General features: G+C 35.2%; 1 protein-coding gene across 2 annotated transcripts in view; it reads right to left on the bottom strand.

Annotated features, from left to right (window-relative positions):
* The window catches only part of LOC130710731 (alpha-glucan water dikinase, chloroplastic), a 30,003-nt gene extending 16,623 nt beyond the window's left edge, over nt 1–13,380 (bottom strand). For both annotated transcript variants that reach the window (XM_057560081.1, XM_057560082.1), the window contains exons 1-28: nt 13,225–13,380; nt 12,799–13,078; nt 12,007–12,048; nt 11,813–11,922; nt 11,604–11,682; nt 11,397–11,488; nt 11,148–11,301; nt 9,701–9,922; nt 9,237–9,575; nt 9,020–9,130; nt 8,801–8,899; nt 8,568–8,705; nt 8,383–8,471; nt 7,865–7,999; nt 7,473–7,635; nt 7,091–7,180; nt 6,820–7,005; nt 6,206–6,268; nt 6,051–6,113; nt 5,889–5,948; nt 4,070–4,222; nt 3,829–3,912; nt 3,133–3,309; nt 2,949–3,055; nt 2,604–2,817; nt 1,389–1,492; nt 533–671; nt 261–386 (exon numbers count right to left, since the gene is read on the bottom strand). In XM_057560081.1, coding sequence (XP_057416064.1) covers nt 261–386; nt 533–671; nt 1,389–1,492; nt 2,604–2,817; nt 2,949–3,055; nt 3,133–3,309; nt 3,829–3,912; nt 4,070–4,222; nt 5,889–5,948; nt 6,051–6,113; nt 6,206–6,268; nt 6,820–7,005; nt 7,091–7,180; nt 7,473–7,635; nt 7,865–7,999; nt 8,383–8,471; nt 8,568–8,705; nt 8,801–8,899; nt 9,020–9,130; nt 9,237–9,575; nt 9,701–9,922; nt 11,148–11,301; nt 11,397–11,488; nt 11,604–11,682; nt 11,813–11,922; nt 12,007–12,048; nt 12,799–13,050 — 3,591 coding nt within the window. In that variant the 5' untranslated portion in view covers nt 13,051–13,078; nt 13,225–13,380. The remainder of the gene's footprint in view (nt 1–260; nt 387–532; nt 672–1,388; nt 1,493–2,603; nt 2,818–2,948; nt 3,056–3,132; nt 3,310–3,828; nt 3,913–4,069; nt 4,223–5,888; nt 5,949–6,050; nt 6,114–6,205; nt 6,269–6,819; nt 7,006–7,090; nt 7,181–7,472; nt 7,636–7,864; nt 8,000–8,382; nt 8,472–8,567; nt 8,706–8,800; nt 8,900–9,019; nt 9,131–9,236; nt 9,576–9,700; nt 9,923–11,147; nt 11,302–11,396; nt 11,489–11,603; nt 11,683–11,812; nt 11,923–12,006; nt 12,049–12,798; nt 13,079–13,224) is intronic.
* Nucleotides 13,381–14,834: the final 1,454 nt, after the last annotated feature.

Raw genomic sequence — 14,834 nt, 5'->3', positions numbered from 1 at the left:
ATTTACGATAATTGGATTTAGCAACTTAAAGTTCAAATTCAACTTTAGAATCCAATGAAGAGCTACTACTTTTTTCTACAAATTGAAAACTTCCCTGGATCAAATACAATAAATTAGCAATTCAAGTGTCAGAACTGGAATCCAATCTTTCTGTGACAGCGTGTATTAATAAATCACTATTTTCATCAATGAAAGAAGTCTAACTAGTGGGCAGAAATCTAACTAGAATAAACAACTAAACAAGAGATAACATGCAGAACCTGATTTGATTTGTCAGAAAGGACATGCTCAAAAACTCCAAATGGTAGGGCAACTGAGGTAGGAATTCCAATCCAAGAAGGTACTTTTCCTTTTAAATAAGAGATATTACGAGATTTAGCACCAACCTGGGAAAACACAGCCTTACGCAAGTTATGCTGAAGGAATACAGTATGAGAACAATGTACTAACACATTTGGTGTTTGGCCAAACGATGGGTAGAAAGACATAAAGCAACTATAACTGCTTAAATTATGTATTCTAAGAATCTAACCATTTCCCCAGTGAATTCTTCAGATGAGACAGCATATCTTCCACTAAACTGCTTTTTGACCAAAGATATGGATGGCACAGAACCAACTTCGTTCAGGTGACTTGATTTTTCATCAATAAGCTCACCCTCGTTGACCTCACTGTAAGAAACTCCACAGAATAAAGAACAACATTGTAAGGTAATAATGTTGTGCAGAAGGGGTGAAGTGATTGTCTAAGGAAAAGTGCATTTAATATTCATATAATGGGATCTGGGTAAATAAAATTGTATTACAGGATTAAATCCATTATTTCATGATATAGGCATTTTTATTTTCTGTATTTCTTCTTAATTGTACAGAAGTTTTTGCTATTTTCAGTTTTTTTTTTTGTGACAATGTGGGGCAAGCCCCATTTGCTATTTTCAGTTGAGTTAAGAGAGATTTGGTTTCCCATAATTCTACAATGGAAGCTAATAAAATTTTAGTCTTGTTTTTATGGATGTGTACATTAGTCTATAACATGTAATTTATACTATTGTACTACTGAATTAATTATTAAGATATTGTTCCTCTCTTTCAGGGCCGTGGAGCTCCTTAGGCAAAAAAGGCAGCTGCCTACGGTCCCCCAAAAGAAAAAGAGGCCCAATTTATTTTTGTTTGTTAAAAATGACCCAAACAGAATAGCATAAGCCATAAAGAATCCAACATGTAGCATAAGGATTGGAAAAAAAAAACAGATAGCATAAGGAATTACAAATTGAAACTCCTTAACATTTTTGTCTTGGGCCCAAAAATGTTTGTACACGGCCATGCTCTCTTGTCAAGTATAAAATAATAGAACAACTTTAAGAATTGAAGCTAAAGAAGAAACATTACCTATAAACTACTTCTGCAGATGTAGGCTTCAAGCTCAAGAGCTTTCCCTTCTTTGATTCAAGGTCAGCAAGGATACTGGGGTCAAAGCATGTGGCAAAACACACCTGAAAAACTTGAAACTTTAGTATTTGACAGTAAATGTATATGGAAATCTTATAAGCAATAAATATCTTATCAATTATCATGCTCATTAAACTTATATTAATAAAAATCTGATTTGCACTTTTGAGCTCCAATCAGACATAAAATTTCTTCATTAACTTCATAAAGTATCTACTATTTTCTACTATTTTCTTATAAAAATTTATCCAACTTCTCTAAAGTAAGCATGCAAGACCAATATGATATTTATTTTAAAATAGATTTGTTTATTAATGAATATTGAATTCTATAACAGATCATCGGATGGTGCAAGCACGTCAAGTATTACAATATTGTTATTGGTCAGGTGAAATTTTGAATATTATCTCTCTTTTCCTAGAATTTCACTCGTTGGCTGTTGAATTTAATCACAATCAAGTTCAAAATCAACTAAAAATTAAAGTATGAAACCAAATTTGTATTAACTGCATAACTTCAACATATAGTGGGTAATTTTTTCAAGTTATAAAATCATATTCCCAGGCGTAATATTACTGGGAACGTTATATTCAGGGATCTCATTACTGGGTAAAGTCATAAACTTGTTTGGTAAGTATAAGGGAACCTTTTTTAAAATTTAATCATTTCAAAAATAAAAATACAAAAAAAGAAGTGGCAGAGTAGAAGTGAAAATGGTAAGTTATAGGTAAAATAATTTCCATTCCCAGGGAATATAAGATACTTATTCATCATGATGGGAAAGGAAGATAGTAAGTGCTTGGTAAACTTGCTTTCCAAAAAAGTGCTTGGTAAACTTTCCAGGCCTGGGAATGAATAATACAAAGGAATATTTCTTTAAAGATTACACTAAACATGGGAATGCTATATTCTCATGCTCATTTTCCTGGGAAGCAAACACATATAATTGTTGACGAAGTGTGTTAATTTACAGTTTGGCCCATATACTAAAATGTCATTACAATTAAGTATAAAGAGCACGTTGTTGACACATTACTGATCAAGCACCTAAGTGAACATGAAATATTCTGGTCCATCATTATACATTAAGTATGATAGCTTTCTATTTCTTGATCGAACAGAAACATGAGCCATCATGTAAATTAAGTATGATACCTTGCTATTTCTTGCTCGAACAGAAACATGAGATAGGACATCTGGCATATCTGGTGTCAGGACAGCAACTGCACCATCTGGAATTTCTTCCTCTCCTCTCACACTCTTGGCTATCAAAATTGTAGGCCTCTCATATGATTTGTTTTGAACAGAAAGCAACTCATCCACAACCACAACATATCCAATCGTTTCAACAGGGCTAATAACCTGCCAGCTGTTCCAGACAATTAGAATTGCATTAGAAGGCCGTCACTATCAATCAACTGACTAATGAAAAATATGACGCTCCAACCCAAAAAAAAGATGATTCAGGGACTCTAGTCCAAAAAGCATGATCAATTTAACCTTCCAAGATTAGCTGTCTTTCGGAGTACAGGATCAAGTCGATTTAGAAGTGCAGACAAAGAAGCAGCAGATCCAGCACGGATAATTTCTTCCGTAAATATTTCCACCTGCAATGAGATTTTCAGCAGAGAAACAATGGGAACAGATAGAAGATAGAAAACCAAAAAAACTGAAGAAGACATACAGCCCATGTTTCCACACCAAGTAGTGATCCAAGGTATTCTGCTGATGGTTGCAGAATATTATGGTATTCCTCTGACTTGGTTGCGAGTGCAAGGCGTGTTCTGTCAAGGACTGATTTTGCATACAATGCCCAATGAGTGTCTTTACTCTTGCACATGCTTAAGGCAATTTCCCATCCCTTCAAAAGAACAAAGAGAATTATTAAATTATGGTGGACGTTTTCCTTTGCCTACACAAATAGAACATCTGTATAAAACACCTTAGAGGATTAGACATCACTTCCAATTAGCACTCATGTTGTAACAGCATTTGTAATCAGTTTTAAGGTGCTCAATTTTGCATAAAGTGATCTCAAATTAATGTCTAATAAGTCTTTATAGATTCTTGGTCAAGGTGAAAGAACGATCTACTTTGTTAATACATTATAAAATAAATCACCATACACAGTGTAACTGACCCAGAAGCAGTAAATAATAACAAAAGCCATAACAGTGTTCACAAACTACCTTGCTACATATCATGGATTAAAATCTTTAAACTAATAACCTGAATACTAATTCACCACTGCCAATTAAAATTTAAGTTAGTCTGTTTTTCAGTTGACAGACCACAAGATAGGCCTGTATAAGCCTGACTCTGCATCTTAAAATAATAACATGGCTAATGAGTATGAAATAAAATGGGCATATCACAGTACCTTCAAACAGTAGATAAGATCTTCATTATTGTCCGATGAAAGTGCAAGATTTTCAAGAACCAAGAAGATAAAGTACATTATTTTCTGCATAATCCATACATCAACGTATCAGACTTGATATCTTTCCACATTTTAAGTTCTATTAAAAACTGATTTAAAATAATAAATATATATGTATAAACAAAATATATTCACTAAACAACATATGAGAACAATTAGTCCCTCAAAAACAGGGAATCACCTCAGGCCCTGCATTGTTTAATTCTTCATATCCCCTTTCCACTGCTGTTCTAACTGTGGAATCCAGAGCAACATCCAAAAATAAAAGATCTTTCAGACGACTTTGAGACTTATTGAGTGATGGTCGGAGTTCCTGACGAGCCTCTAGCAAACCCTATAGCAAAGAAATATACATATGTATCAGTATGGAAAAGTCCAGGGCATGAAAACTGATATGAAAACGTCTCATAATATCTTTACCATGCCCCGTTTGCATACTTCAAAATATCTCATCTCTCAAGAGAAATATCCATATTTTATCGTATTATATGATTCATTTCTTTATTTGATCAGGATTAGGTAATATAAATAGGTGCTAGAAGGTAGGATTTCTATCAGATCAAATAAATATCAATTTTAAATTACTCCCTCCGTTCATATTTATAAGAAAGTGGTTGGTAGTATTAAATTTGTTCAAATTTATCTCAACTTTCCAAAACTACCCTAACTTATTTTTTTTTAATTTATATTTATCATTAATGAGTTGCATAGTGGAAAGAAAGAGAAACCTCTATTAAATGAGGGTATTGTTGCCAAAAAATAATTAATGCATCTTGAAATTTGAATTGGTTCTTATAAAAAGGACCAAGCTACACCCTTCATTTGGTTCTTATAAATGGGTACGGAGGGAGCATTCATTATCCTATTCTTTCTTTCCCTTCTTCCCCCTATATTTACACAATGGTATTAGATTGGTACTATTGTTTGGGACTTATCATGTCACGCTTCCACTTAAAAGTTCCTGAAAAATCGATGCAGATCAGGGGGGTGACATATAAGACAGTTCCATTTTCCAAACAAATTGGGGCCTTCACTTTGGCAATTTGAGGTGTTAGGTTCGAATGATTAGACGGGTTGTTTGTTTTCTTTTATTCCCCTAAGGGTGGACAGCGGCGAAACCACGAACAGGCTAGGCTTTTCCCCCTTCAAGCCTACAAAACGTGGGTTTCTGATACCAACTTGAAGATTGACCTTGAGATATTAGCTCCAATTATTGTTCTTTTTGTCCAAGACCATCAGTATCAAGAAACCACATAGTACCCCTACTAATCCGAGTCAAGCTGACCAGAGACTAGACTCATTTAAAAGAGCAAAGCTTCCAACAGCTGATTTTCAATTTACAAGATTTAAACCCGAGAGCCGAGACCTTGGCTTAAAAAATCAAGCTCTTCGTCGCTTGGACCAACAAGAATTAGTCTCTAAATTTATATTTACATCATAATAGTTGAATCCCCATTTTACAGAATAAACGAACTATTTACAGCAAGTATCATGTATTTCCTAATGTAACTATTTATAAGCAATTTGATCATATTGTTTGCCTTACTTAACTAAGATAATTATGAGTCTAGTATTAGTTTAAATAAATTGGTCTTAAAATTTGGACTCAGCCTACCCTAACCCCAAAAGCTAGTTCGTAAGCTAAGGATCGCAAAAACATTTTCTGAGGACTGTTTTCACACCAGCTAAGGTCCCCGTATTGAAGGTGGAATTTCAAGTTGAATATCAAATGTAGGGATAGGCTCGGATACTTAAAATTTGGACTCCTCGTAACTCCACCCTAAAAGCTAACTCGTAAGGTGAGAATTGCTAAAACCTTTATAGGAGCTATTTTGGTCATGTGTTTAGTCAATGTGGGATTTTAAAAATAGGAGTTCGCACTATGTATTTCATATCACATCACATCAGTAATTAGTGTACTCTATCTTCTCCCCCTGCCTAAATTCGATAGTATCAATGCAAACAAAAATTATTATTGGTTATATTAAAGCAGTGTATACCTCAAGAAGTGGTTCAACATATTTAACTTCAACGTGTTCCATCACAAACTGAACTAATTGCTGCTTGAGACAGACAGATCAAACAAATGATTGTTATCACGCAGGAGGTATAACAGTATCAGTGCATCATAAATAAATTAATAAAAAGTTAGATAACATTACAGGAAAACCAGATGGCAAACCAGACACTGGATTTATCTGCACCCCCACCATGAAGCCCTGACCCTGGATAACAAAGTATAGATTCATACCATGAAGATCTCTCAAAATATAAGAACAATATGGTGCCCTGGGCAATACAAGTCTTATATTATTACCTCAGATTTGTAGCCTAAACAATTTGTAATTGCAGATTCAAGATCTGCACCTGAATGAACTGCCTGCATTTGATAAAATCAAACCAAACTCGTCACAAAGTATAATCAACAAGGTGGCCAAATATGTCAATGGCACTAGGATGGGAAACACCGGTTGAACAATTTTTTCTTATAAGACCACCAAAAGAGGGTCTGGAAGATGAAAACTCATCAAATAATCCATGGCAGTAATGGGTTTCTATAGAATGCAAGATAGGAAACCCTAGAAACCTTGCCCCTTCCACCTTGCGGGTTATCACTGGCAACAACAAACCATATCTGAAACAAACTAAGCTACAATTTGTTGACCTTTATGCCGTCCGGTGTACACTTAAACATTTCTAAAATTATCATATTCCAATGTATATGCACCCATATTAGAACGATAATAAGAACCATATTGACAACAACCACCAACACCCGCAAGACATTTCCCACTAACAAGTATCATATCAAAAACAGCAAAATTTTAAATAGAAAACAAGAGCATTTTCATAAAATGTGCAATCACTAGCTGAAAAAGAAGACAAATGAATAAGAAAGAAAACAGATAAGGCCACATATATGAATCCAACCTTCAGTGTCCTCATGTAGTTTCCCAGATCTCGCAAAAGACCTTCCTTCTGATCCCTCCTAAAATTTGGTTCAGAGTGGATGGCACGGTCATAGCTCAAAAGACGTTCTTTTGTTATTCCATTGTCATTCAATGTTTTCCAGTAAACTCCAATATCAAAGTCATTATTTATATAATCAATCAGTGCCTGGAGAGATTTTTACAAAAATATCACATGTGAAGATGATGAGGGAAACCATTAGGAATTACAAAAGGATAAAAAACTACATTACCTGACAAATTACAACATCATCAGGACTAGTATTATTGTGTAACTTCTGGTGCCATTCCTCCATCATTCCTCCCTTGCATTCATTCTTTCTCTGCAAGTCAAGCAAATATTTTCCATGTAATTTAATATTAATGCATGTTGGATTCCGTAGGAAAACCCCAAGAATCAAGGGTTTAGACTAATCCTAAAATAAATGGGGTTATTAGCAAATGCTTAAGAGTTTATTCCTTTTTCAATCTTGATTGCAGGACCTTTCTGATATTGTAACCTCTTATGATGAATAAAACAGATCAGTGTTATTTTTAAAAACCTTTATTTCAATGCAAGCAGACAAGAAGAAATTTTGCAGACACTAAGGAAAAGCACAAAAAAATCATATCAACCTGGATAACAAGGATTTCATCTCGAATCCGCTGTCCCACATCACCTTCACCTCCACGACCAACAGTAGAAAGGATCATCCTCACAAGCTCTCTATACTGTGGATAACTCGTATAGGCATCCTGGAGCAAGTCTGTAAGCCTATCCTGTGCTTGACTTATCTCACTGTTCGAATTGGTAACCAATAAAAAATAAAAGAGGATCAAGCACAGACGGAAAGACATATTCATGAAATATATAACAAATGAATTATCTTGTTCACAAAAGAAAGACAATAAATTAGCCAAATCTAAATCAGAAAGTTAGATGTTGTGATTAATCATTTATATTTTCAATCTTTAATGTCCAGAAGTGTATAAACCAAGTCATAGTAAACATATCATAGGAAGTTTACCGTGGCTTCACATTATAATTTTTGTTCCATATAAGCTGCCTTGTAGCCATAAATCTCATCCAAACCAAAATGCCCGCAAGACCCAATTGACCAGCATTTTTGGCTTGATCCATCAATTCCGATGCAATGTTAAATCTGAAAAAACAATGTACAAATGAAACTCGAATTGAACTGAAAAAAGTAATGTATTGGCTAGCTGGTTAGTGTGCTACCAAAGATCCAAGAGAATATGTTCATGAACACACAGCAAGCAGGCAATGAATAAAAGGTGCCAGTAAATAGAACATAAAATTTAATTTAAACAAGCAGGAGACATGTTGTCTTATGTATCTATGTCCCCAAGAAAATAGCACTTATGGACCAGATTGTTGCCATGCCTCTCATATATCAACAATAATAGGTGGTTACCCTTTAACCAATTCATCCCTTTGTATTGGCCAGCTGATCTTTTACAACACACATACACACACACAGTCTTTAAGCCACATGCTTTGCCACAAAATTACAGGACTACTCACCGATGCATAAAGGACTTTTGTGCCTCACTTTCCATTTCAGCTATTCTATCCAACAAGAACTTGGCTGTACCTTTGCCATCACCAGAAGCCTTTAAATGGACAATGACTCTTGTCAATTAAATAACATGATGACATAGATCATGTATAATTCAAAGAATCATCAATACAAATTTAAGTAGAGTAACCTTTTGTATCTTCTTCTTCTCACTAAATTCAACATAAAAATCTGATCCATTGTTCTTTATCCATTTTCCATCTGACAGAGTGACAAAAGTTATTCCTTTAAAAGTATCGCCATCGACCTCTATATCTAAGGACTGGACCTGAAAATTATATTGAGACCATTAGATTTTTTAAAATCAGATCTCAAAGGACTAAGAGAATAAAAAATACTACTTCAGGTTGATATTGCAGAAACCTCAAAGGAAGGATGAGACGGGGAACCAGGATTAAAAGGTGTTTCAGCAGCCTTATCCATAATAACAGATCCAGGGGGCAGAGCACTTGCAGGTGGCACCTAATATTTTCATTGTGTTCCATATAAATAAAAACCAGACAGAGAAATGCACGAAACAGAAACATCAATTTTAATGTCCAAACTTTCCTGACACTTCTAGGGTTAACAATATACACTCACCAACCACTCTCCAGGTGTTGATCTTGATAAGGCCCAGTGAAGTGTAACAGGTGATTTGGAGTCTGTAGCCAGGTGAACCTTAATGTTACCAGCATCTTTGGTAACGAGGACCTTAAAGATATGAAAAACTATTAAGTTAGAATCATCACCAAAAGAAGACCTGCTATCAAAAAGAGATGTAAGGGAAGAAAAGATCAAGTTGATGAAACCATCTCACCAGAAGATCATTATCAGCAAGCTTGTAAATTGCCCTATTCAAAATAAGACCTTTATCATATTCTTCCTTTTCCTTGGCATAGCGTTGAATCACTGTCATTGTCTTTGGAACATCTACAAATTGTTCAACTATATTTTCCCCAACATTTCTGTTGATAAGCTCCGTCCAATCTCTCTTTTTCCTTTGTATTCTTTCAACATGGAAGTATTTTTTGGTTTTCAACTGCTTGGCAACTTTAGTTTGTACCTCCCCTTTGACAATTTTCTTCCGTATTTCATCTAGAGAAGCACCTTTCTCAAGCTCACCTAGCAATTCTTTTCTTGCTTCTTCAAATTCGATCTAAGTCAAATAAGCAAAAAGTGCAAAAAAGTCTCATGAGATAAAATGGGCATTACCATTTCAAGAATATAAGTAACAATCATCAACATAAGAAAAGGAAATTAGAAAGGATTTTATAAAGTTACAAGTTGTTGTTCCGGAGAGTAGTTAGGCTTCCCAGCTTTTTCCCAGCGTATATAAGCTTGAACCTGTGCAAGTTCATCAGGGATGTTCTTGGTTCCAGAAACCGAAGGCTGCTTTACTTCAGCAGTGTTGGCTTTGTTAGTCAACCTTGCGCGGAGGTCTTGCACAGAAATACCTCTAGCTACTTCTTTCAATAGGTCTTGTCGAGCTGCTTCATATTCCTCCTAAAAAAAGAAAACTTATACGCATATCATTTATGGGAAGACAAAATGCACTTATTCTGACTTAAACATTGAAGTATATCTAGTTCACACTTCTGTTGAATTCTAACAACTACAAGAGAATAGCGTCGATCTCATAAAGACTGTTTCTCAGATTATGCTGGAATATCTACATCTCTGCACATGAACAAAACAGTACTGATTGTAATCATAAAACAAAGGAAGAAATTGTTTATTTGTGATTATCAAATTCTTATGATAAATTTTAGCGTGTATTTCCCTGTCACAAGGATGCAAATACAGTACAGATTTTCTCCACTGCCCCACTCGCACCCCTTCCTCTTAACTTTTTTTAATTTAATCAACTTCATGTGACAAGTTATTTTGGAATCTCAGATGGAAATGGAAAGAGAAGGTAAAGCAGTAATGTGATTTTAAATAAACAGTCAACATAGACCTTTGCATTATTATTTTCCAAATCAACTTGCCCTCACACCTTGTGTTAAAATCACATCGGCTAACAGTAACACAATGGTTATCATGTCCTAAACACTTTTTACAAAATCGAAGGCAGAAGAAATATATATTTAACCACCAATATTTTTAACAAATATATCAATCTATTAAAACGGTTGCTATGTTATATAGTATAAATATTAAAATGGCAATTTAAAAATAAAAGTTACTCTTGTAAGAAACAGTGTCCATGCAAACGGCACTCAAGGGAACATGCCTACCCAACAGGCACGTGAAAAAAAATATCTTATTTCCATATCATGTTAAAGAAAAGAAGAAAGAGATGCTGCTTTTGGTAATTTATTCTCACTGACAAGTGGAAGCACTGCTTTTTCTTCTGAATAAGATTTCAAGGAAACTAAAGATAAAAAACCAGAAAGTGGGTCTTAGAACTTATTGTGAAGGATCCTAGAACCAACATAAATAGGATCAGAACTGATATTTACAATATAAACACATAAGCTTACAATACATAAGCATAGAATTAATAGAAAATTGCAACAGACTAATCTTTTTCAGAGTTATTATGGTATACAATCCAAAGGAACAAATTTCATATATTCTTTTTTTTTTTTATGAATGGAACAAATTTCATATATTCTCCACTACAGAGAGTAAAACAAACTAAATAGAAAACCAGGGAAACTACAGAAAGAAGTGCAGCCTTCAAATTTTGCAGCTAAATGCATGACACGAATATCAGATCACTGACCTTCTCTTTCTCTGGAGTGTACATCTGCTTACCATTTCGCTCCCACCTAAGATATGCTTGAACTTGTACAAGGTCTTCAGGAACTGAGCCTTGTTGAACTCCCTCATCTTTTCCTGGTAACTTGATGTGAAAGTTCTCACCATTGTTTTTAAACCTTTACTTAGAAGCAAGAAAATGACTATGTTCAAATGTACCATAAATAGTTGATTCAATATAGGAGAAAAAGAAACAGAATTATGAATAGCCCACCACTTATTCTGAGATTCATCAAGTATAAGGAACTCTATGGCTTGTGCAGCAGGATCATCAATTTCTATTTTAAGGAAGGATCCAGAGCCAGACTAATAAGAGAAAAGTAAAAGAAAACATGGTCAAATAGCAACAACATCTATATTGAAATCAGTCCAGTCAATTCAGGAGACCTTTTTACTTTTGCAGTTATTATTGGAAACTTACTTTCACAAAAGGAGTTCTAAGAGCTCTGTTCTTATAAACTTGAGTTCCATCTGGGTGGCGAGAAGGAAGTACCCACTTCCTGGAAACAGGAAATCAGAGAGGGAAAAAGAAATCTCCTTAAAGTTACAGGATAGATAACAGGCAATTATTAACTAGTTCAAACATGTAAAACACCTGAGGAATATCAAAATAACTAATCACAAACATACCCTTGACTTTCATGTAAAACTCCCCAATGTAAAATCAAAGAACCACTTTTATTTGAAACTTGAATATCTACTTGTGTTGCACCTCCTGGTCCTGAAGAACTAACACCAACCTGCTCCATTGAGCAACAGCATCCATTAACTAATACATTACTACAATCTCATTTATTTCTGATAAATACGAGCCAGAAGAATACCTGTAATTCAATGTTTCCATCAAGGTTGAACTTCCCTGAAAGCTGTTTTGGGGCAAAAAAATGCAGTCAATACAACATTCCAAGTTCCAAGTTAGAAAAACAAAACAAAAAAAAAAAGAAACACTTCGATAATCATCGAATGAAATTCTCCATGCTTAGTACACACACATGTATCTATGTATCTTATCTTAAGTTGTGATTTGAGAAGCCATTGAAAAAACCATCGTCACAAGTTAACATGTGTCCAAATTAACTGCTAGACTTACAAGCAACTGTCTCAATAAGTATAGTAAATGCCTCAACTGGGGTATTGTTATTTTTAAAATTCAACCATTGTTACCTTTAAATGTCAAATGTCAAGCTTGAAACATTGCCAAGATCAAACAATTGAAAATGCTTCATCATTTACATTCCAATTTTAGGAGATATAAAAAATTAAAAATTTAAAAAAAAAAAAAAATTCCACTGTTTCTTATGACATTGTTGCAAAGTGCTCATTCAAAGTTAGCTCAAAAAAAAGAGAAAAAAAGGAAAGATTCCATTCCAAGAAACCCAACAACTTGATTGGATTCCAAAAATAGTAAGTATTTAATAAAGCAAGTACTTTTTCAAAAACTTGAAGTTTTCAATACTAAACACTGAGCTTTCTAACAAATAATTAAGAAATTATAATACTAATAATTTTATTAACATTTGATCAATCATTAGACTGAAATTAAGAACAAACAGAATCCAATCAAAAAAAGAATAGTAATGATGCAATCACAATCAAAATATTTCACAGGCACACACCTCAGAAGCAGCATTCGAGGTTAACACAGCACGCGGAATAGCCACAGTGTTGCGGTTTCTTCCCATGGCGAATCTCCGTTTCCTCAAGCACAACCTGTTCCCGCGGAGATTTGTAGAGAGTACAAGCTTCTTGCCTTTGCTGACACTCAGCGCTGGGAATAAAGTGCTTCCGCGAGAACTCACCTTGCTTTGGTGCTCCGCAACCGTCTGCGTTTGACAAAGCAGAGTCTGGTGGAAGATGCTGTGACTCATCTTCGTGGATCCACCACCACTTCTTGCTCTGCAAGATTCAGAAAAGCTTGGAATCGTTAACAATCGTAAGATTCACTGCATCTTGAAATTCAAACAGTGAATGTGTTGAATCGAATTCACGATTTGCAAAATTGATGAATGAAATTCGATTGAAAACGAGGGAATGAAATGAACCTTCGTGAATCGTTGCGAGGATGGGAATGGAAAATGGAAAAATGGAAAAATGGAAAAATCTACGTTGATGATGAAGGAGAGAGCGAGGTTCTTCGAAGTGTGTGTCTGATAGCGGGTGTTTCACTCGTCACTCATCATAATATCAACGGTGAAGGACACGTGGCGCGTTGGGATTGGAGTGGGATCGTGTGTAAGAGGTTATCACGTGCGTTATGGCATGGAAACAAACAAGGCTAGGTGAGAGTGTGAGACGAGCCGTGGGGTCCGTGAGAGACGATGCTTTCTTTCTTCTTCACTCATGACTCGACCCTGCTTCTGCACTTAATTTCAACTATACCCTATCTAATGATATTTTTTAAGCTTAAATATATTTTTGGTCTTTAGTTATCATTGTTTATGGTATTTTTGTGATTTCATTCGTTTGACTAGACATTTTGGTAAAGTCAGCTGACCGCTTTTCTAGATTCTAAGTTGGAGGATCCAAGATACCCTTGGTAATAGATATCTCACAATGTATGGTTTATATATTTAGTTTCTTTATGAATTATGTCATTTATACATGTAAGATTAAGTTTTGATCGAGTAGTACAACTCTATGTTTTGATGATTATAAGTTAACATTTTAGTATGAACAATTATGGTACTCTAACGTGTTTTCTGAGTGTGCTCTTAAGAGGCTCTGACCTTATCTTTATCTCACACAAATCAGAAGCATTGTGCTTAAAGAGTGACCCAAGCAACGCTTTCGCAATCTCTATGTTCAAGCTGAACAGTAGAAAAGCTTCAGAAGATCTGAAGTTAATCAAGCTCTGATATGGACTCAACTCACTTGAAGTTCTGAAGATCCAGACGTTCTGACAACCCAGACACTCTGAAGGTTCAGATGCTCTGATGGTGTAGAAGACTCTGAAGTCCAGAAGCAAAATGGCTCTGAAGACCAAGTACCTCTCCTCTGAGTTCAGAATCAGAAGATACAGCGGTCAGAGGATCCATGCTTCCCTCTGACTCTGATCAACAAGCTTCACAAGTTCCAACACGAAGCATTCCTCTGATCAGAAGTCTACTAGGTTAAATGTCAAGTCACTATCCAAAGTACAAAAGCAAATGTACTATCCTGACGACCTAACCTAACATTCTCAGCCACAGCAGAAGTTGGAAATTCCTGATCTGCCCTCCAACGGTAGCATTCTCATGCAATGTTCAAACCCTAATCCTTGGAGTATAAATAGAGGCTGAAGATTGAAAGATGCGGTTGGAAGAATCTCATACGCGCAAGCTATACTCAAATCTTCTAAGCATTCTTTCTTCATTGAATTCATTGTGTTTACTACAAGCTTTTAAGAAGCAATTTCTTTGTAAACAATATTTCCTAAACAGTTGTTTAGTTACCTTTAGGAGATCAAGGTTGATCGGATCCTAGAGAAGACTAAGAGAGTGAATCTTAGTGTGAGCTAAGTCAGTGTATTGTTAGTCACTTGTAGGTTTCAAGTGCAGTTGTAACAATTCTCTGATTAGTGGATTGCCTTCATTCTAAGAAGGAAGAAATCACCTTCACAGGTGGACTGGACTAGCTTGAGTGATTCATCAAGTGAACCAGGATAAAATCCTTG

The sequence above is a fragment of the Lotus japonicus genome, chromosome 4 (assembly GCF_012489685.1).
Source record: "Lotus japonicus ecotype B-129 chromosome 4, LjGifu_v1.2".
NCBI lineage: Eukaryota > Viridiplantae > Streptophyta > Magnoliopsida > Fabales > Fabaceae > Lotus > Lotus japonicus.
Note: the sequence above shows the minus strand (reverse complement) of the source record. Positions and strands in the feature narration are given on the sequence as shown.